The following is a 20,902-nucleotide window of genomic DNA, read 5'->3' on the forward strand; positions in this document are numbered from 1 at the left end:
TGTGTGTGTGTGTGTGTGTGTGTCCGATGTAGGTGGATGAGGAAGTGAAATTGTCCTCAGGAAGTTGCAAGAAAAAAAAGTGTTAAGTTGAATTTGAGGAAATAGACTTGTGGTGTGTTTTTACTCACTCATACCACAAGCTGACATCCAAATGCTAAGCTAACACTGACCCCAAATGCTAAGCTAATTGTTTTTGCTCATGCCTTTTTTTAGAGTGTTTTGTTGCATGGTGGAGGTTTAAATCAGATTTAGGGTCTTTCCTTGTAAGAATCTACAAGAAGACAAAATCATGCACCGCCAAAGAAAGCTGACCGAGCCGGAGGATGAATTCAGAGAACCATTTTGCATCTGTTCTTTAGTCACGTATTGGACTAAAAGTACAAAATACACTTTGGCCCAAAAAAAAAATGTAGGAAACTGACAGTTTTCGGGATATTTCGCTGCAACCATGATAGAAGTCGAGGGACTCCGTTCACACAAGAATTTTGTACAAATATTGTTTCAAAACGTACAAAATAGTGAACATTAATGAGTGTGGCAAAGCAACTATTTTTGAGAAACTTGCATGCAACCTTGCTAATTGTGAGCCTGTCCTAGAAGTCTACCGTCTTAAATTAGAGAATTAAGTCGAATATTGCACAAAATTACAATTTGGGGGAATTTTCAATACTCCTTTGACATAGGTTTAAATGGGAGGGCCACTTTCGAGAAAGTTTAGCCAAGCGAGAAAAGTATTCTCCAAAATCGAAAACATTTCGGGGGTCAAGTTTGTGAAAAAGTAATGCAAAAATTGACACAGAGACTTTTTGTCATGCTGACTTAACAGTCCAGTTTCCGACTAAATTTGCAGACGGGATGAATGAACAACATCAGTGTTGGTTATTCCGTTTCCCGCCCACTGCTGGGAATGCAGATTTGAGGGATGTAGTCACCAGTCAGCACGACCTCGACCACAGTGTCACCTTGTAAATCCACCGCAGGGGGATGGTCCTCGCCGTCCCGCCAGTTGTCTCTGCCGCAGTCCGATCCCGGCGTGCGGGGCCAACCCGAGGAGTCCATCTCCAAGCTGGATAGTAAGTTCCCCACGTTCAGTCCAAAGCCGCTGAAACCCGAGTCATCCCCCCTGGGGGGCGTCTGGTCCTGGTCCGGCGGTTCTGCTTGTGGGGCCACTGTCAGCTGAGGTTTGTAACTGTGATCCAGCGTTGCTATGACAAACGGCTCCAGAAAACTGGTCTTGGGTTTGGCGCGATGCTGGAGAGGGGGGACGGGGGGATACGAGTCCTCGCCGGAGGCAAAACTGATTGGGGAAAGCGGCGGGTCGCTGTCGGTGTCCGAGAAGGACGGCTCGCTCATGATGGCGTCCTGCTGAGGATGAAGATGATTATTATTATTACGATTGTGATTATTTATTTGAATGTATTCATCATGCATGCAATGAGCTGTCGGTCTTTTGTAAGTTAACTCTAATTGAAGTAAATTCAATTAGAGTTGATTTAGTACTTAATTAGTACTTAATTAACTAATTAACTAGTTAATTAATTAGACTAGATTTAACTAGAGTTAATTAATTAGAGTAAATTAAAAAAAGTTTCCAGATTAAATCTTATAATAAATCAGATTTTGTTTATTCCTTATGTTTGTTAAAAAAATGACAATCTGGCAACGTAAAGAATCGAGTGATTTAACATAAGTGAACAATGTCTTGTTTTGGATGGCACAGGGGTACCCCCAATGAAGTGTCCAACCTCCAGTAGTTTGATGGCTTGACTTTTTTCTGGCTTGGGAAGCTTTTCCACCAACCAGTCAGGAACACCAGATGCACATCTTGCTTTGATCCTGTTCATTTCACACACGCGCACACACACACTTTTAGTGCTGTTGTTGTGCTTAACAATCAAGCTCAAACGGGGCACTTCTAGTGTAATGAGTCCAATTTTTTTTTTTTTTTGCGGGGGGGGGGGGGGGCGTCTGTACCTCTGCCTCACACAGCTCCAGCACGCTAGCCGTACCAAGACGGCCACCACAGCCAATACAGGGAAAACTAGCATGGCCAGTCCACCTAAAAAATAAATATTAAAAAAAAAAACAACAACCATTACTTTTTTACATTTTTTTTCATTCAGGCATTCCACAAATTGCTCACTTTCCCCAACAAGTCCACATTATCATGAAAAAAATAATATTTGAACTGAATAAGGACATTTTCCAAATTAAAACTAACCTTCCATAGATTCCAACTTCAAAATGTTTGACTGATTAATGTCAAACTGGAAAGAATTGCTCACATTTCCCAAATGCTCACTTTTCCTTTTTTTCCAACATCTTGAAATTTTCCAACTCTCGCATTCTACGGCGCATTAGTATTGTCGAAGCAACGGCATGGGGAATTGCATGATGAGGCACCTGCAGGCTCCGCGGGCCGAGAGTAGATGAGATTCCCGCGCGGGCCCTCTCCGGCAGCGGTGGAGGCCGACATCTGGATGGCCACGGAGCCCAGGGGACACTTCAGCCGTGCCTGCTTCTGATGCGACGCAGCCACCGCCACTAACGACAATGACAACGTCAGCAGTCTTACACAAGCTGACAAGTGATGCTCACGTCCTCGGAGGGCTTGACTTCTTTTTACACTTGCATGACAGTTACAAACAGTAAAATGCCACATGTGTCAATGGAGGGTTAGGTCCAAGGTCGGCACAGTAAGGTGCACCATGAAGTTTTTAAATTCAATTATTTCACGACGGGAGGGAAAGTGTGGAGGAAGAAAGGAAAGAATAAAGGTTGGAAGCAAGAAAACAAGGATGGAGGATTTATAGCAGGACAGAAGGAATGATGCAAAGAAATGGTGTATGATAGCAAGGAAGGAAGGAAGCAAAGGAAGGGACAAAAAGGAATGGAAGGACAGCTGAAAGGTAGGTAGAAAGAAAGTGAAGGAGGAAGGAAGGAAGAAATGTATGTGAGAAAAATCATAGAAATTAGGGAATGAATATAAGGGACAAAAAGAAAAATGGGAAAGAAGGGACATAGAAAGAAAGGGGAGGAATGAACGGTGGGAGGGATGAAGAAAATAAACCTTTGAAAGCCTAACTTGACCTACTTTCTTTCAAACCATAATTTGGAAGCAGAACTACGAACCCCGACATTTAATTAACAGGTCATGTTATTTTAAAAAAAATTAAAAAGCGCTCGCAAAACGGCAGTATACTATTAGTAGTACTCAAACTGGCCTCTAGAGGTCAGTGTTGGATTCAATCAGAGTCTTCCAGTCGTTCCCTTTCTCGCAGCACTACAGCATTTTCACTCGTTTGTGTTTGTTTCGCAGTGATGCTTTAGTTCACCTGGGATTTCTTGGCTGCGCACGTGCGGGGTCCTCAGATAGATGGTGTAGTTGTTGATGAAGCCCCTCTGCCGCTCCACCGCGGGGTCCTCCCACTGGACCAGAAGGTGTGTGGAGTTGTGGTGCAGCACCGACACCCTGGGACCAGCGTCCGGTTCTGAAACATCAAAGCGTGATGTGACGTTTATTACATTTTGTGATGTTCGTCTTATTCCTAAAAGGTTTCAATTCATTTATTTCTTCAAAAAGGGACACATAACACCTAAAATGCCATAATTTTTCACAGAGTGTTATGTGTGTAATTTGGAGAGAAAGGAGAGACAAAAACATTTTGGCTGTAACATAAAACGTAGGAGAAAATTGAAGGCCTGTCAATACTAGTGTTCACTGTGATTCACTTAGTATCTCATTTAAAAAAAAAACTAACAAACATCAGTAAAAATAAACAAAAATGTACGCAGGAGTGTATTACTGAGTTGTCCTGAGTAGGCCAAGATGGAGGACGACGTGCTGACTCCTCGTGTGTTCACGACGTACACCGAGATGTTGTACCTCACACCCAGAGACATGCCTCAAAACGGGAAATCACAAAGAAATTGTGTGTAATACACTCACTATCCACTGGGTGTCAGTAACGTATTAAAAAAGAGCCTCACTATGTTCCTTTACTCTTTCTGATCGTGGGTTCGTGTTTCTTTACCTGTGATTGTTGCATTGTTTTGATCCATGGACACTTGCATCCAGCCTAGCTCACGATGTCCCACAGGCACGCTAGTCCATTCCAGGACATAGTACAGCTCTTCGCTTCCCGGTACCCTTGGTCTAGTCAACTCCCAAGAGACGAGCACAGCGCTGCCGTTAGCCGTGGGATAACCTAGCCTGAGAGCAGGCCCAAGATCACCTAAACAGCCACGTGCTACATTAGCCTTGTTGCTACCATTTCAACAAAATACATTCTCATTAAGGTTTGGTAAATGATTTATTCACCACATTTATTTATATATGTACATTTCCCCAGTGTGGTACTAATAAAAGTTATCTTAAATTATCCATTTGTAGATAATTTTATAATAGAATAACAAATACTGCAAGATGTCACTTCAAGTGTGTTGTAATGCATTGGGTGTGAACCTGAGAGTGAGAGGGGCACAATGGCCGGTGGTGACGTCCCATAAGTGGTGACCACGCTGACAGCAAGCGCCGCAAGATCAGACGGCATCTTAAGGGGAAACCGGCACAGGGACGTGGTGCAGATGACTTCCCGAACCGCAGGACCCCGTCCCAGGTCTATCTTGTAGTGCTCCACCTGGCCACTGAACGTCTCTGGAGGAGGAGCCTAGGGGTTGTGATGCAACAATTTGGCTAATTTACGGTACACAAAGCGGCCCTCATACCAAGTCGCTCCTCCCATGACTGGGAAGATAGCCTGGGTGAAGATCCAATCTTTTCAAGCAACAACACAGAAGCACAATTGCAAAAGGCAAAAGATAAGCAGAGCTGCAGTGTTCACAGAGATTACCATGAGCAAACACCTGAGAACTTGTTTTAAATTGGAAAAAAATAACATGACACACCATGTCTCCTTTAAGACACAAAACATCTCAAGAAGTAAACCATGTTACCTTCCACAAAACAGTGACAGTCTGCAGTGAGCTGCTCTTGTGATTGCTCAAGATCCGCCACACACGCAGCGGCTGAGTAGGTCCTAAAGATACACACAGGAAACTCAGTCATCAATGACAGCTTTATCATCCCAAATGTGCACTTTGCCATCATGGCCTGTTTGCTTCAAGCAGTTTAATGGCACGCCCATCTGAAGTTTATCAAATTCAAAACAACAAATGATGATTAAATTCATCATATTTAACCTTAATTTTCCTTACAAATGTCTGCTAGTATAATGCTAACAGATAAAAAGAACCGCCAAAGACCGGTTCATGAAACTAGCATTGCTAAACTACTTGTAATATTTGCGAAGCAGGAGATGACGAAGGACGATGGAAGTGATATGCTGCGTTTGTAGGAATCATAGAGGTGGCTGACATCCCAAAAGTAATGAAAGAGTATCAAAACGGCAGAAAATGAGGCCCAATCGAAGGAGATTGATCATGAAGAGCAGGGGCCCTAAGATGGAGCCCTGTGGAATCTCCCTTGCTGATTCGGAAGGGCTTGGATGAGAAGTACTTTAGCTGAATAGACTGAGTGCAAGACTTTGAGGAAGGAATGGAAGCAATCTTGGGCGGTGTGAGAAATAAACTACACACACATGCACTTTTGATATATTTACGATGGTCCCTGTATTTTTATTTTGTACTTTAGTGTAATAATCCATGTTAATACTTGATTTTGAAAATTGACCTTACCTTTTCCTGGACTTCTGCTCATCACGTCTGAACTCCATTTGCTGCATTTGCTGGTTCCCTTGGTACACATCCTGATCTGGAATTGGTAGTCTACCAGGGGCTCCAGGCCGTCCACTCGTACCTCGTCCTGGCTGAGCCGCGTCGCCTCCCTCACTTCCTTTAGCGATAAGAGGCAGGCGTGTCAGCGCAGGAAACACACCCGCTCAGGAGGAGGTTTTTATTTTTTTTTACCCAGGAGGAAGAGTTGGCTGGGCGGAGTCTGACCGAAGCGCTGAGCTGCGACAAGTCTTCGGGGGTACGCCACCGCAACACGGCCGCCAGCGTGGAGGAGTTCCCGAAGTAGACTTGTGTGATGTGAGGGCTTTGGGGTATGACTGCAGGAGAGGAGGGGAGGGGAGAACCCTTATTTCATGATCATGTTGGACTTCTCACTGTTCATTGTGACTGCTGTCGAATAAGACTTATTCTCATTAATCCCTTTTTTATGAACTGAATTTGAATTTGTCGCTAATTATCTGTACTTCACTGCTAAGTGTGCATTGTCGTGGGAGTTTCTGCCTCGCTTTGCGCTGCGTGCATTTCTTGCTTGCTCACGTAATCGCGCGGACTGCAGCATAAACGGGTCTGAGCGGGAGCGTCCAAAGCGGTTGTCGGCGCTGACCACCAGTTGGTACCGCTGGTTCACATCCAACTTGGCTTTCGGTAGCGCCACATTGTCCGCTTCCGACGTCCAATTCCAAGTGCCGTTTTCACTGCGGGTGACGCACACACGCGCACAAAACGTTTGCTTTTACGAGTCGATCCAAGCAGCCGTCGAGTGATTGACAGCTGACCTGCTGAGTGACACCTTATAGGAAGTGACCACGTGGGTGTCGCGTCCAGCCCGCCACCGGCACTCCACCCATGGGGAAGGCGAGGTGGTCTCGCAGGTGATGTTCTCCGGCTTATCTGGGGGCCCTTTCATGACGGGAAAAATGCTTGTTGTTAGCCATGATGAGAGTTTGTCATTTTTTGGCGACTGCCTAAGATGTCGTTGCTTTTCTAGCTAGCTAGCTAGCTACGTAATTTCAATCAGACGCTGCGGTACGTACAGCCGCCGTGCAAGTCTATCCCTCCGACAACGTAGACGACGCTGTCCTCGTGCAACCTGCAGATCAGGTCGAACCGGGGCCACTGGACGTCGGGCAGCCTGAACTCCACGACCGAGCTGCAGTCCAATCCAATCCAGTTGTCCCTCTTCCACTGATCCTTGGGCTTCAACACCAAAGACACTTTGGACCTGCAAACATCAGCAGCAGCCCTTTCTTTTCGTCCTTTTACTTTATTTCTTCTTTCCATTTTGTTTTTTGTTTGTTTTTTCTTCTTTCTACCCACATTCTTGCTGCTGGAGGCTGTAAATTTCCCCAGTGTGGGACAAATAAAGGATATCTTATTACACACCTTAGTTGTAGTTGCACTTTCACCATCTTTCCTTGTTGTTTTTTTTCTTACTTTTTGGTTCTATTTTAGATCAATTCTCTAAGTTTTATCTTGCATTACTTTGATTATTATAACTTGTTGGGACCATTTTTCATTTTTACTTGTTATTTCCTTTTTTCTTGTATTACTTTTTGTAAAAAGCAAATTATTATGAATGTCATAATATTGCTTTTGACATGATTTTATTCATCAATTTTAGTGTTTGCTTTTTAGAATTGTACAACATGATATTCATGACCTTGATCTAATCATTTCAAGACTCACATTATATTATTGTATATTTGCTTTAATCTCCATTTTACTGAATCAATATTTGTATTTCTTTTCGATTTCTTTACTTTTTTTTCTTTTTGTAAGGGCAATTTTTTTTTCATGCAACACTTGGCATTTCTTCACTGCTTAGATGATTGCGACATCTGACATACATTTTTCGTCGCGAAGCATGTTGTGCTTTTCTGAAGAGGCTGCACTTTTATGACGGCAGAATCGTTTTTTTCATGACTTTTTATTTGTCGTCGTATTCCTTTTCTTATTTTTCTAACTATTTGTATTACTTATACAGGAAGCGTTTTTTATGTAGCTGGAGACTATTAAAAATTTTTTTTTTAACTTTTTATGACTGATAACTTCATTACTACTGCAATGTGTACTTTACTCTATCACTTGAATTACTTTTTGTAAAGACAGAATTTATCATTCGGCTCCATTCAGATTTTTTTTGTTTTTTTACTACTTCTCTTATGGTTACTTTGATACTAAATGACAAAAAAATTGTTTGCGTTATTTTTACATACACTACGCGTTTAGCTTTTCTTATTGTGACTTGGACTAATACATTTTTTAAAAATTTGCACTTTTTAATGATTCATCCAATGGTCAGTTCCCACTTTTGATTTATTATTATTATTATTATTATTATTTGGGTTTTTTTTGGTTAGCCTTGAACGCGACTTCCTCTGTGGGGGAAGTTGCTTCGAAAGAAGGTCAACTTGGAAGTCAACTGGCATTCATTCCTGCTCATCGACAGAAAAATCAACAAAAACTGATTATTTTTTTAATGAACGCCTGTCGCTAATGTTGTGTCTCTGGGTTCTTACCTCCATCCGCACTTGTTGATGTGGCAGTACACCCGGAGGTCCGAGCCCAACAAAAAGGGCGAGGCCAGGTCCACCCTGAGGTGACCCAGGCTGTCATCAAACACCTGGCAGCTGCCAAGGAGTGGCCCACTTCCTGCGGGGAAGTACAAAAAAAAAAAGGCAGACGTGGACGCCTTTTGTGAGTGCAGAGAGGGGGGAAAAAAGCGACAAAATACTCACTGCTGAGGAGAAGCGTGATGAAGCATCTCCAGAGGCTCATCGCAGCTCAGCGCTTAAACGTCGTCGCATCAGCGGAACAACTTCCTGGCGTCGAGCGATGGCTTCTGACGTTTGGTGAAGCGTCCATCTGATAAGAGAGGCAAACGGCGCCAGATCTGGGTGTTAAAATGGCACGCGGTGCTTTTGCTCATGTGCACGTGGGGGAGCGGAAAAAAAATGAGGCCAGTAACCCGGTTTAGTGATGTAAGCGGGGTGGGGAGGCTGGGGGGGCGAGTCTTCACGTCCGCAGGTGCCCTACTTGACTCACCGCAAGATGACATTCGCACGCAAGTGTTCCCCGTTTGAACACGCAACCCGCCGGAATGAGCATGCGCAGCGGACCCAACCCCCCGCCCCCCGCACACTCGCGATTTGACAATCGCGTATTCGACGACTCGAGGTTTTCGTTTTTCTGTATTCTGGTTTCCTCGTGTGTCTTGCTTGTGAAGTTTTCTTTTCACCTGTTCTCATCAGCCGGCCCCTGGTGGAAACCAATCAGCTTCCTCCAATCACTCGCGTCGTGTGCTTCGTGGTTATCTCGTCAGTTAGTTTATGGTTTTTTTTTTCCAGGGCTTGTTGTTTCATTGTTTGAGCTGTCTCGTCAATTTAAATCATTCATTCATCTTCCGAGCCGCTTGATCCTCACTAGGGTCGCGGGGGGTGCTGGAGCCTATCCCAACTGTCTTCGGGCAGTAGGCGGGGGACACCCTGAATCGGTTGCCAGCCAAACGCAGGGCACACAGAAACGAACAACCATCCGCACTCACACTCACACCTAGGGACAATTTAGAGTGTTCAATCAGCCTGCCATGCATATTTTTGGAATGTGGGAGGAAACCGGAGCACCCGGAGAAAACCCACGCAGGCCCGGGAGAACATGCAAACTCCACACAGGGAGGCCGGAGCTGGAATCGAACCCGGTATCTCTGCACTGTGAAGCCGACGTGCTAACCACTGGACTACCAGGCCTTAAGTTAAATCAGATTGTTTGAAAAAAAAAAACTTTAGTTAACCCTTTCATGCACCAATATTGATCACCTGTAAACATGATCGGCCGTCCACTGTAGTAACCGTTGTACCCTAAAGGGTTCATTTCGGGTTTTTTTCTAATCCAAATTGCCTTTTTTACATTTATAAAATGTTTCTTTGGCTTCCCTCCTTCTCTTTTTGTATTATTGCTAACTAAGCTAAATGCTAACTAAGCTAAAAGCTATGATGGCCAGTCCCTCCCACCCCCTCCAGCCCGCCCTGACAGCACTTGGTAGCTCCTTCAGCCAGAGACTGTTACACCCGCGCTGCAAGAAGGAGAGATACCGACGCTCGTTCCTACCGACTGCTGTCAGGCTGATGAATAAAAAATAACAATCATAATAATAATTATCATATTGCATTTAATTGAAAGATGTTTGTTGTTTTTTTTCTCTTTCTTCTTTCTTCATTCTACATACATTCTTGCTGCTGGAGGCTGTAAATTTCCCCAGTGTGGGAAAAATAAATGATATCTTATCTTATCTTATCTTATTTCACTTACTTTTGATGATTTTATGACTGATTATTCTGTCACGCGCACTACACTTCTATTATTTGCATGGCTTTATTATTTGTACTACTTTTATGACTGGCAAAATGGTTATAACTGACACGGCTTGCATTTTTTTCGATCCCCCCGCCCTGCCCCCTTCCCTTTTATGGCTCATATTAGTTGCACAGTTTTAATGATGACTAGCAGCGCCAAAGGTAAACTGACCACCGACACTGATCCCAGTTAATCATTGCTGGAGTGCGTTCATGGGGCATAACACACTCAAGTGAATGTATTAATAAAAAATAAATACAATAAAATAAAAGATAATCGACAATCAATTGTCTGATGTGCACACTCCCTCTACGGCGTCACCGCGCAGCAGCCAGCTTTAAAATCATTTCACCTTTAATCTTACTTTTCACCGCACCACCCAGGACGTGTTACGTAACCCTTCCTCCCCCGGCCCTCCTTTTCTCCTTTCCGTCAAAACACAACCCAGTCTGATCCGCGGCTTGCCGGACGAGAAGACTCGGTTGACAAATTATGATTTTTCAAGCTCTTTACGAGTATCTGGACGCGAGTGGCTTGCTGCTGCTTGCGTTTGCGGCACTGCTGTTGAGAGACGTGCTGCGAAACTGGCGGCCCGGCACTTTCCCACCGGGGCCTTTGGCCCTGCCTTTTCTCGGGAATGTCTTCACTGGAATGGACTACCAAACCTTGGAGAGCGTAAGTCTTTTTTTGTTGCAGCGAACGCCTTATTGTTAAAACGTCTCATTCATCTGATGGATTTTTTTTTTTCTCAGCTCGCCAAGAAGTATGGCCCCGTGTTCAGCGTGAGGCACGGCGGCGAGAGGGTGGTGTTTGTCTCGGGTTACCGCACTGTCAAAAAGACCCTGGTCAGCCAACCGGACAGCTTTGTGGAGCGGCCCGGTCTCCCGCTTTTCGATGAAATGTTCAAGGGTCTCGGTGAGTGAGACCGTTGTGAAAATGAGATTGGATTACGACTTTGGGTATTTGATTGCTCATTTCTGCACCAAGTTGGGCTTTTGGGCAGTGAACGGGTGTGTCCTTTGACAAGCCCCCGACGCATCTGTCGATTTTTTTTTACTGGCACATATTACCGGTAGGCACACATTCCATTTGCTTTGTTCAGTGCAGAAGTGAGCATTGTGGCAGGACAACTCGTGACTGCTCGATAACACATCAAAACACTCCCTGACTGAGAGGAACATTGTTGTGCTTCGTCATGGCAACGGTGCGCGTTGGTTGACATTGTCGCAGGTGTGGTGATGAGCAACGGTTACACGTGGAAGAAGCACAGGAAGTTTACGCTAACCCACCTACGCCACTTTGGAGAAGGCGAGCGAACCCTGGAAAATTGCATCAAAGTGGAATGTGAATTCTTGTGCGAGGCCTTCAAAGAGGAGCAAGGCAAGTCCCGCGTTAAATGCCCTTAATGCCGCGCGGTCGAAAAACGTCCTATGTTAGAGATGTACGTATTTGATGGATTTTTTCCCCAATGCTATAATTTCTTTGCCAGAAAAAAAATAGCATCAAATAATCCCATGATGCTTCGCATCTCCAGGGAAGCCGTTCAACCCTCACTACACGCTAACCAACGCGGTTGGCAACATCATCTGCACGGTGCTGTTTGGACACCGCTTTGAGTACAGCGATGGAAACTACCGCAAATTTCTCGAGCTGGACAACGAGGCCATTCTGCTAGCCGGTTCTTCATCTGCACAGGTCCAGGGCCTGTAGTGTCGTTGCAAACCCAATCCCTGCTGCATCAAGCAACCTGTTTTTTTGTTTTTTGCTCCATCTACAGCTCTACAACGTCTTCCCCACTCTGTTCAAGTACCTGCCAGGCCCGCATCAGAAAGTCCTCGCCAACTACAGGGAGATCGAAAACTTCCTGAAGGTGGAAGTGCAAAAGCACCAGGAGCAGTGGAACCCGGAGCAACCCCGCGACTTCATTGACGAGTACATTGGGGAGATAGAAAAGGTGGGCTTGCTCAGTCAAAAACTTTGAAGAATTGCGCATCCGTTGCCAATCGCTGCTTGTCGTGAAGTTAAAATGAGAGTATTTTCTATAGCTGAAGGAAGACCCCGAAGCCGGATTCCACATTGAAAGCTTGCTGGTTTCCATCCTGGACCTCCTGGAGGCGGGCACAGAGACCGCAGCCACCACCTTGCGCTGGGCTCTGGTGTACATGATGCACTATCCGGATATACAAAGTGAGACAGGCCGTCAGGGTTCAGATCTCGACCCATAAGAATCCGCTACTGTGTTTCGTCTTTTGAATTTTTTTTTTTTTTTTGGTTTTTTTTGCTAAACAGGAAAAGTCCAGGCGGAAATCGACAACGTGATTGGACAATCTCGCCTGCCCGCGCTGTCGGACCGACTTAACATGCCCTACACCGAAGCCGTCATTTATGAGGTTCAGAGGATCGGCAACATCGTTCCTTTGGGGTTCCCCATGATGGCCAGTAAGGAGACAACACTGGAAGGATATCTCATCCCAAAGGTATAAAAAAAAAGTTGTGAGACGCAGGACAAATACAAAAAGGTGTACAGCTAGCAATTGTAGACATGCCTGCCAAATTTCATATTGCTAAAATGAACAGAAATGTCAAAACGGTGAATTTGTTGACAATGCACATTTCTGGCAACTTCAAATCCCGTTTAGGAAACTCAGGTCACATTTGGCAGCGATTGACGTTCATCACTGAATTCAAGGCAACGAGCCCACTTCAAACCAAAATGGCTGACTTCCTCTTCAATTCCAAAAAATGGGCATTTGGGATTTTTGTTTGATGCAATCTGTTATGAGACAATTTCATCTCAAATGGTCAAACTGGTTTTCGGAGGCAACATTTTTTTTCTTCCCCCCACACTTTCGAGAGTATGACTGCGTGAGAAATAATTGATTCAAAGAAAAATGACAGACGTACGGTTCAATTTGGGGCACGCGTCCTTGAGACTTTTTCATACGCAGCGTTATGAAACACATCCACACAATTTCAAGGTGATTGGTGAAACTGTTGGTTTAAAAGAACTTTCAGGGGGCAGTAAAAGAAATAGAGGCCGATATATATGTTGTGGGATAATGCAAGTATGACATCATTTGCCCCGCCCCCTTCACAGGGGACACGCGTCGTGACCAACCTGGCGTCGGTGCTCTTCGACAAGAACGAGTGGGAGACGCCCGACACGTTCAACCCTCAACACTTCCTGGATTCGGAGGGCCGCTTCCGCAAAAGAGACGCCTTTCTGCCGTTTTCTGCAGGTTTGCGGCGACAAACGTCAAAGTTCCGTCGCTCCGGTGCATTAGGGGTGTACACACTTTTGGGCTGGAAGGGAAATACGGCACCGGTTAGCTGTAGCTGAGGTTAACAAAAAAAATAAATAAAATAAAAAATTAAGAACTAAAAATAAAATAACAATAATAATAATAAAGTATGGAAAATTGAAATGAGTTCATTATAATCTATTTAATCTAGTTCAAGATTAATAAAACAATAATTAATTCTCATGTTTTAACATTATTAATAATAGACTACTGCGATTGGCTGGCAACCGATTCAGGGTTGTCCCCCGCCTACTGCCCGAATTGTTTATTTACGTTAAATTCGCGTAAATAAACAATTCAACCAATTGAAAAAGATATTTTACGTACTTTTACCGTAAATGTGCATTTTTTAAAAAAAATCTTTAATTTTCACAATAAATTAACTAACCGTTTAATCCAATATATCATTTAAGCAATTGTCACTTATTTTCTTCCATTTCCAATGAATAAATTAACCAGTTATTTTATGACGTACCTAAAAAAAATAATAAAAATTAAAAACAGCGGGCCATACTTTGTCCAGGCTGCCGGTTTCAAAGCCGCAAAGTGAGTAAACGGTGTTTCCTCCCAGGCAAGCGAGCGTGTTTGGGCGAGCAGTTGGCGCGGATGGAACTCTTCCTCTTCTTCGCGGCCCTCCTGCAACGCTTCACCTTCGTCGCCGTTCCCGGAGAGGCGCCCAGCCTGGAAGCCGTTCAGGGCTTCACCAATTCTCCCGCCGAGTTCCGGACCTTGGCCGTAACGCGCTGATGGGGGGCCCCGCCTGCCTGCACTCCCCGAGAGGATCCTGGATTAGGATGAGAGTTTGACTTCTGATGACGCATTAGCGCGATACATTGCAAATAAAAGAGCAAGCGGTGACTTGGAGCTTTCATTTACTTTTCAAAAGCCATTTTCAACAATCGTGTAGATATGAAAAGTCTACACGCCCCTGCTCGAATGTGCCGTACAAAATGGGGCGGGGCTTATTTTTTTACTTCGCTATTGTGACAGTTCTATTACTTTGACATATATTCCCGTTTTGTTTCTTGCCGTTTCTTTGTTACTTTCAATTTTGCGACGTTGTTCATTTAGTAAATAGATTTTTTTCCTGCCTTTTTAAACGCCCCCCACCCCCACCTTTGAAAAAAGAAATTTGCCCTCAATGTTTGTTTTGGCTGCCTTCCCGGTACTATTTGAATGTGTCTGGAGCTCATCAAACGGTTGTGTGTGTGTGTGTTTTTGTTTTTCAATTAACTCCGCTTTCGGAGAAACGTGAAATGGAATCTATATTCTTTTTCACTGAAGAAAATCATTATTTAAAAGAACATTTTTTACTGTTTGTATGATGTTTAAAAAAAAAGTGGGTAGGCTCATAATTTCAGGGCGACAAACGTCGATAAATTTTATGTTGGACAAATCAATTCGATATTTTTAGTTGAATTCATAATAAACAAACAACTTGCTTGCAAATTATTCTCATATTTTCAAATTGATCCAACTTAATTGACTGTTTTAGCTTCAAAAATGCAAGTTGTGTGTGTTTTCTTTTTTACTGTGTAGCGATGGAATGCAATCAATTATAATATTAGGAAAAGTATCGGATACCTCAAGCGTTACTTTTAAAATCGTCCCAGAATTTCCATTTTGTTGGGATGGGTTTGTTTTGGTGACGCTCAAATAGCCCCACAGTGTGAATTCAATTACGGGAGGTGTGTCCAAATCGCTCAGCGTCAAATGGGCACCACTTTAGACAAGCGGCACAAGTACGACGTACCGCACGGGACAGCGTGTAGATTTATAGCCTTTTGCTTGGTCTAAATATGTGGGGGGTGCTGCTTTTAGGTTTGGCCCTTTTCCTCCTGGTGGTGTGCATCTTTGGCAAAAGGGAACCGGCGCACTTCCCGCCCGGGCCACTCGCACTGCCTCTCGTTGGGAATGTCTTCAACATCCCCGTCAAGCAGCCTCACGTATACCTCACGCAGGTAGGAATTGACATCGTGGGGGGGGGGGGGGGGCTCGACGATGCACAGATTTTGTATGATGGGGATCACCGCCTGGAAAGTCAGGGAAAAAAAATACTGTAGCTCCGGTTTTCAGTTTGAACAGGACGTCTGAAATGTTGGTTTTTGAGAATCGGATTCCAGGGTTTGAAATTGATCAAAAATGAGCCTGTTTCGCGAATCAATCTGAGATTGCGTGGACATGTCTATCATAATGGAACAGCATATCCCCCCCAAAAAAACCTGCTTCTTTATTGGAATAATACTACCTAAAACGGAATCAACGAATCCAAATTGAATTTCAATACAAGCTCATATTTTGAGTTCATGTAGCTTTGTCGCGCCAGACTGGAATCTTCTCCCACGGCTTTGTTTGCGTCGGGGAGGGGAACCGCTCAATGCTTCCATTATCAATAAATGACCAAATTGCTCAGCACACAGAGAATAATTGTGCCGGAATCATGATGCACCTCAGCTGACCACAGGGCACCATTGTGTCCCCCCCCACCCATCCCCCCGTGCAGTTGGCCGAAACTTACGGGAACGTGTTCTGCATCCGCGTGGGGCAAGAGAAGACGGTTTTCGTATGCGGATGGAAGACGGTAAAAGAAGTGCTGGTGACGCAGGCTGACAAATTTGTGGACAGGCCATACCAAGCCTTGTTTTCCAGACTGTACAATCAACACAAAGGTAGCATAAGCAACACGCAAAAGGGTGCTACACACACTCGGTATCGTACGGACGGTCATCAGAACAGCGTTACTCGGTGTGTTGCACCTTTAGGGGGGATTTTGTGCTGCAACGGCGAGACGTGGAGGACGCAGCGTCACTTCGCCATGGGAATGCTGCGCACCTTCGGCCTGGCCGACGGCACCCTGGAGAGGAGCGTATGCCAGGAGAGCCAACACCTGCAACGGGCCGTGGAAGAACACAAAGGTGACGTTTAACTCAAGCCATCAAATATGACAAATTAGAGCTGAGTTTAATCGTGGTAAGTTGACGTGAGGGTTAAGGTTTCAAATGAATGATTGTTTGTTGGATTGCCGCCGCCTTTACCACAGGCGAATTGTTTGATCCGGCGGACTTGTTGAACAGAGCGGTGGGGAACATCATCTGCCAGGTCATTTTTGGGAGGAGGTTCGACTACAATGATCCAAAGATCCAGCAATTGCACGAGAACCTGACAGAGCTGGTCTATCTGGAGGGTTCCGTGTGGGGCCAGGTGAGGGGATCAGGATGCTAACTCGGATGCTAATCGTTGTCACGCCGACACAAGCGCACTCTGTGGTCTCTCGGTACAGTGTGGGTTCTCGCGAGCGTCATGGGTGTGAAAGTCACACGCGTCGGACAGGGGTGGAACTCGCTTGCACTGGACGGCAAATCGGTTGCTAACTTGGATGTTAACGCAGATGCTAACTTAGCTGCTAATACGGGAAGAGAAAAGCACATTTGTCCAAGTCTACGTTGCCTTGGTTTAGGTCCAAGATTCCTTCCCGTGGGGCCTGGTGAAAAACGTGCTTCTGGAAATCGCTCGCTTTGGACATAAACCTCGAATGCTAACTCAGATGCTAACTTAGCTGCTAATATGGGAAGAGAAAAGCACATTTGTCCAAGTCTACGTTGCCTTGATTTAGCTCCAAGATTCCTTCCCGTGGGGCCTGGTGAAAAACGTGCTTCTGGAAATCGCTCGCTTTGGACATAAACCTCGAATGCTAACTCAGATGCTAACTTAGCTGCTAATACGGGAAGAGCAAAGCACATTTGTCCAAGTCTACGTTGCCTTGGTTTAGCTCCAAGATTCCTTCCCATGGGGCCTGGTGAAAAATGTGGTTCTGGAAATCGCTCGCTCTGGACATAAACCTCGAATGCTAACTCAGATGCTAACTTAGCTGCTAATATGGGAAGAGAAAAGCACATTTGTCCAAGTCTACGTTGCCTTGGTTTAGTTCCAAGATTCCTTCCCGTGGGGCCTGGTGAAAAACGTGGTTCTGGAAATCGCTCGCTTTGGACATAAACCTCGAATGCTAACTCAGATGCTAACTTAGCTGGTAATACGGGAAGAGAAAAGCACATTTGTCCAAGTCTACGTTGCCTTGGTTTAGTTCCAAGATTCCTTCCCGTGGGGCCTGGTGAAAAACGTGGTTCTGGAAATCACTCGCTTTGGACATAAACCTCGAATGCTAACTCAGATGCTAACTTAGCTGCTAATACGGGAAGAGAAAAGCACATTTGTCCAAGACTATGTTGCCTTGGTTTAGTTCCAAGATTCCTTCCCGTGGGGCCTGGTGAAAAACGTGGTTCTGGAAATCACTCGCTTTGGACATAAACCTCGAATGCTAACTCAGATGCTAACTTAGCTGCTAATACGGGAAGAGAAAAGCACATTTGTCCAAGACTATGTTGCCTTGGTTTAGTTCCAAGATTCCTTCCCGTGGGGCCTGGTGAATAACGTGGTTCTGGAAATCGCTCGCTTTGGACATAAACCTCGAATGCTAACTCAGATGCTAACTTAGCTGCTAATACGGGAAGAGAAAAGCACATTTGTCCAAGTCTACGTTGCCTTGGTTTAGCTCCAAGATTCCCTCCCGTGGGGCCTATTGAATAACGTGGTTCTGGAAATCGCTCGCTTTAGACATAAACCTCAAATGCTAACTCAGATGCTAATTCACACGCTAACCACAAGATGGGAAAAGCACTTTTGTCCAACTCTATGTTCCTTGGGCGCAGCTCTACAATGCCTTCCCAGCGCTGATGAAGCGATTGCCCGGTCCCCACAACGCAATCTTCACCAACTTCCAAGCCCTGCAGGAGTTCATCGGCGCCCAGATAAAGAGCCACAAGTTGGCTTTGGACCCCAGCGATCCACGAGATTACATCGACGCCTTCCTGGTGGCGAGCGACGTAAGTCGACGGGAGCTCCGAGAGGGAGACGCTTCTGACTTTGTGTTTTCTGGCTTCTCCTAACAGAACGAAGCGAACGCAGAATTGGGTTTCACAGAAGAAAATCTGGTTCTGTGCTGTATGGATCTGTTCCTTGCTGGGACGGAGACTTCCTCCAAGACGCTACAGTGGGGCCTCATTTTCCTCATCCAGAACCCTCAAATCATGGGTGGGTTTTTGCTCCAGGACGTGCGCCCGGGAATGGAACGCCAAGTGGCCAATTCTGGCTTAAATCGGCAATTTTTCAGCGCAACAATTCTTCCCTTCATCACCACGTCAATATTTTCCATCCTTTCCCAAGATAAAGTCCAAACGGAGATCGAGCGAGTGATTGGGACGAGCCGCTTACCCAAGATGAGCGACAGAGCCCACATGCCCTATACGAACGCAGTCATCCATGAGATCCAGAGGATGGCCAACGTCGTTCCCCTCAACGGAACCAGAGTGGCCTCGAAAGACATCCAACTGGGAGGTTGCGTCATCCCCAAGGTGCAGCAGTCTAGAATGCGGTAGAAATTCAATATTGACAGCAGTTTCGCCAATCAACACTAATTTGGATGAGCATTTCATATCGTAACAGGATTCTCTACAGCAGAGGTGCCCACATTTTTTGAACCTAAGATCTACTTGTCAATCAACCAATCTCCCGCGATCGATCCATTGACGCACACATGCGCACACACTGACACACGCATGCCACGATGAGCAATTAGCCATAAGGTCCCTAAGATGTAAAGTAGACATTTTATTAAGTAGTTAAAACGAAACCACTGCCTACCTTATTGGGAGACCTGACGCGGAGGGATGCGACGCACTTTTGCAGCCCATTAACTACCGTAGCTCACGCGTACTGTTTTGAAATGCTTCTCTCAGCCATCCGGATTGCCTTTCTTTGCGAGTGCCGTTGGTAAATTGTACAATAAATGAACTTTGGCTCATAAAAAAAAATTATATATATATATATATATATATATATATATATATATATACTAATAATAACAACAAGAGTTAGATCACAACGGCTGTGACCACAAGCTGCAATTGCAGACTGCTGAGCGCTAACAACTTCCGGAGACGTAAGTCACGCGTGACCGTAAGTAAAAGGTGACCTGCTTTTATTTTATTTTTTAAATATATTTTTTTAATGAAAGTGAGACTGATCGGATTATTAGGGTACAATGTGCAATAATACAAAATATATATTATTAACATGAGCAAAGAAATTTTTTTTTAAACTCTACACCCCTCGCAATCGACTTGGGACAAGTCCGCTAGCTACCACTAGCTAGCGATCGACGTAATGGGCACCCCTGCCCTACAGTAAATGTCTCAGCCATTTTGGTTGGAACCACTCATTGCTCACTCAGTCGTGTCATTGAGAAAGTCTTAAATAAAATCGCCTGACACAAGTTTTAGTTTGGTGGACATGGCAAAAAAAAAGTCTCAAGAATCCATACAAGAAATTGAACAGGAAGTCAGCCATTTTAGTTGGAATCTCACTCACTGGTAACCTCCAGAAAGTTACAAAAAAAAAAATAACAATAAAATAAACCTTACACAGTTTTACCGATCAAAATGAAATTTGATGGGAATGTCTAAAATAAAAAGTAAAAACATAATAAAAATCTCAAGAACACAGACATGAAACAGAATAGGAAGTCAGCCATTTTGGTTGGAATCTCACTCACTGGTAACCTCCAGTAAGTTACAAAAAATAATAATAAAATAAATCTTACACAGTTTCACCGATCAAAATGAAATTGGATGGGGATGTCTAAAATAAAAAGTAAAAACATAATAAAAATCTCAAGAACACAGACATGAAACAGAATAGGAAGTCAGCCATTTTGGTTAGAATCCGCCATTTTTCACTTAGTAGTACCAGCCCGAGTAGTTCATGGACACGCAATTTGGTGGGCACGTCAATCATCTGAATCAAATGCGCTTCCCCATCATCTGTTTGCGTTTTGCAGGGCAGCACCGTGTTGGCCATCTTGACGTCGGTGCTCTTTGACAAGAACGAATGGGAAACTCCGCACGTGTTCAACCCCGGACATTTCCTGGACTCCAATGGCAATTTTGTCAAAAGGAATGCATTCTTACCTTTCTCTGCCGGTAATACAAGACGCCGAGCTGCATTGCCTAGAAATCAAGGAGGAAAATGATCACGACTGTGTTTTTGTGCGCGTCAGGAAAACGTGCATGTGTGGGTGAGGCCCTGGCCAGGATGGAGCTGTTCTTGTTCTTGGTGGCCATGCTGCAGAACTTCACCTTCTCGGCTGCGGAAGGAGTGGAGCTGAGCTCGGAAGGAATCGTCGGAGTGACGCGCACCCCGTACCCCTTCAAGATCCGCGCCACGCCCCGCTGAGGGTTCAACATGCACATTCACAGTTTTTATTTATTTTGTTTTATTTATTTTTTTTAATTCTGCTTGGCTCCCTGCAAAGGCGGACACTTTTTGCTCTGCTCCTGCAACTCCTGCCATTTTTTGACTTTTTGAACATCTAACTACTTTTCTAAAAATAAATAAGCTTTTTTTTTCTTGTAAAGAACAATCCTGACCTTTTCAATTAA

At 44.6% G+C, this 20,902-nt stretch overlaps 3 protein-coding genes across 5 annotated transcripts; 2 read left to right on the plus strand and 1 right to left on the minus strand.

Annotated features, from left to right (window-relative positions):
* Positions 1 to 338: 338 nt before the first annotated feature.
* Positions 339 to 9,119, minus strand: il23r (interleukin 23 receptor). Of its 2 annotated transcripts, XM_052073023.1 has the most exons (17): positions 8,800 to 9,119; positions 8,493 to 8,619; positions 8,274 to 8,406; positions 6,789 to 6,976; positions 6,531 to 6,654; positions 6,292 to 6,449; positions 5,929 to 6,071; positions 5,698 to 5,854; positions 4,957 to 5,039; positions 4,466 to 4,670; positions 4,035 to 4,235; positions 3,807 to 3,905; positions 3,336 to 3,491; positions 2,404 to 2,544; positions 1,975 to 2,059; positions 1,746 to 1,836; positions 339 to 1,365 (listed from the first exon to the last, which is right to left on the minus strand). In XM_052073023.1, the coding sequence occupies exons 2-17, from the start codon at positions 8,530 to 8,532 to the stop codon at positions 880 to 882; spliced, it is 2,490 nt and encodes an 829-aa protein (XP_051928983.1). In that variant the 5' UTR covers positions 8,533 to 8,619; positions 8,800 to 9,119; the 3' UTR covers positions 339 to 879. The 2 variants fall into 2 exon arrangements, with proteins under 2 accessions (XP_051928983.1, XP_051928984.1); XM_052073024.1 differs by lacking the exon at positions 8,800 to 9,119 and having other exon boundaries at positions 339 to 1,362; positions 8,493 to 8,690.
* A 1,363-nt stretch (positions 9,120 to 10,482) lies between these two features.
* Positions 10,483 to 14,814, plus strand: LOC127605501 (cytochrome P450 2J2-like). The gene is made up of 9 exons (XM_052073079.1): positions 10,483 to 10,782; positions 10,860 to 11,022; positions 11,338 to 11,487; positions 11,642 to 11,802; positions 11,885 to 12,061; positions 12,153 to 12,294; positions 12,397 to 12,584; positions 13,205 to 13,346; positions 13,981 to 14,814. The coding sequence occupies exons 1-9, from the start codon at positions 10,600 to 10,602 to the stop codon at positions 14,154 to 14,156; spliced, it is 1,482 nt and encodes a 493-aa protein (XP_051929039.1). The 5' UTR covers positions 10,483 to 10,599; the 3' UTR covers positions 14,157 to 14,814.
* Positions 14,815 to 14,925: 111 nt separating this feature from the next.
* On the plus strand, positions 14,926 to 20,812 carry LOC127605502 (cytochrome P450 2J5-like). 2 transcript variants are annotated; one of them, XR_007963604.1, is made up of 9 exons: positions 14,926 to 15,370; positions 15,913 to 16,078; positions 16,172 to 16,324; positions 16,450 to 16,610; positions 18,116 to 18,289; positions 18,356 to 18,497; positions 18,630 to 18,837; positions 20,302 to 20,443; positions 20,521 to 20,666. XR_007963604.1 is itself a non-coding variant. In XM_052073080.1 (9 exons), exons 1-9 carry the CDS (start codon positions 15,209 to 15,211, stop codon positions 20,694 to 20,696), a joined length of 1,464 nt encoding a protein of 487 aa, XP_051929040.1. In that variant the 5' UTR covers positions 14,929 to 15,208; the 3' UTR covers positions 20,697 to 20,812. The 2 variants fall into 2 exon arrangements, 1 of the variants encoding a protein (XP_051929040.1); XM_052073080.1 differs by having other exon boundaries at positions 14,929 to 15,370; positions 18,630 to 18,817; positions 20,521 to 20,812.
* Positions 20,813 to 20,902: the final 90 nt, after the last annotated feature.

This window comes from Hippocampus zosterae, chromosome 8, assembly GCF_025434085.1.
Source record: "Hippocampus zosterae strain Florida chromosome 8, ASM2543408v3, whole genome shotgun sequence".
Classification (NCBI taxonomy): domain Eukaryota; kingdom Metazoa; phylum Chordata; class Actinopteri; order Syngnathiformes; family Syngnathidae; genus Hippocampus; species Hippocampus zosterae.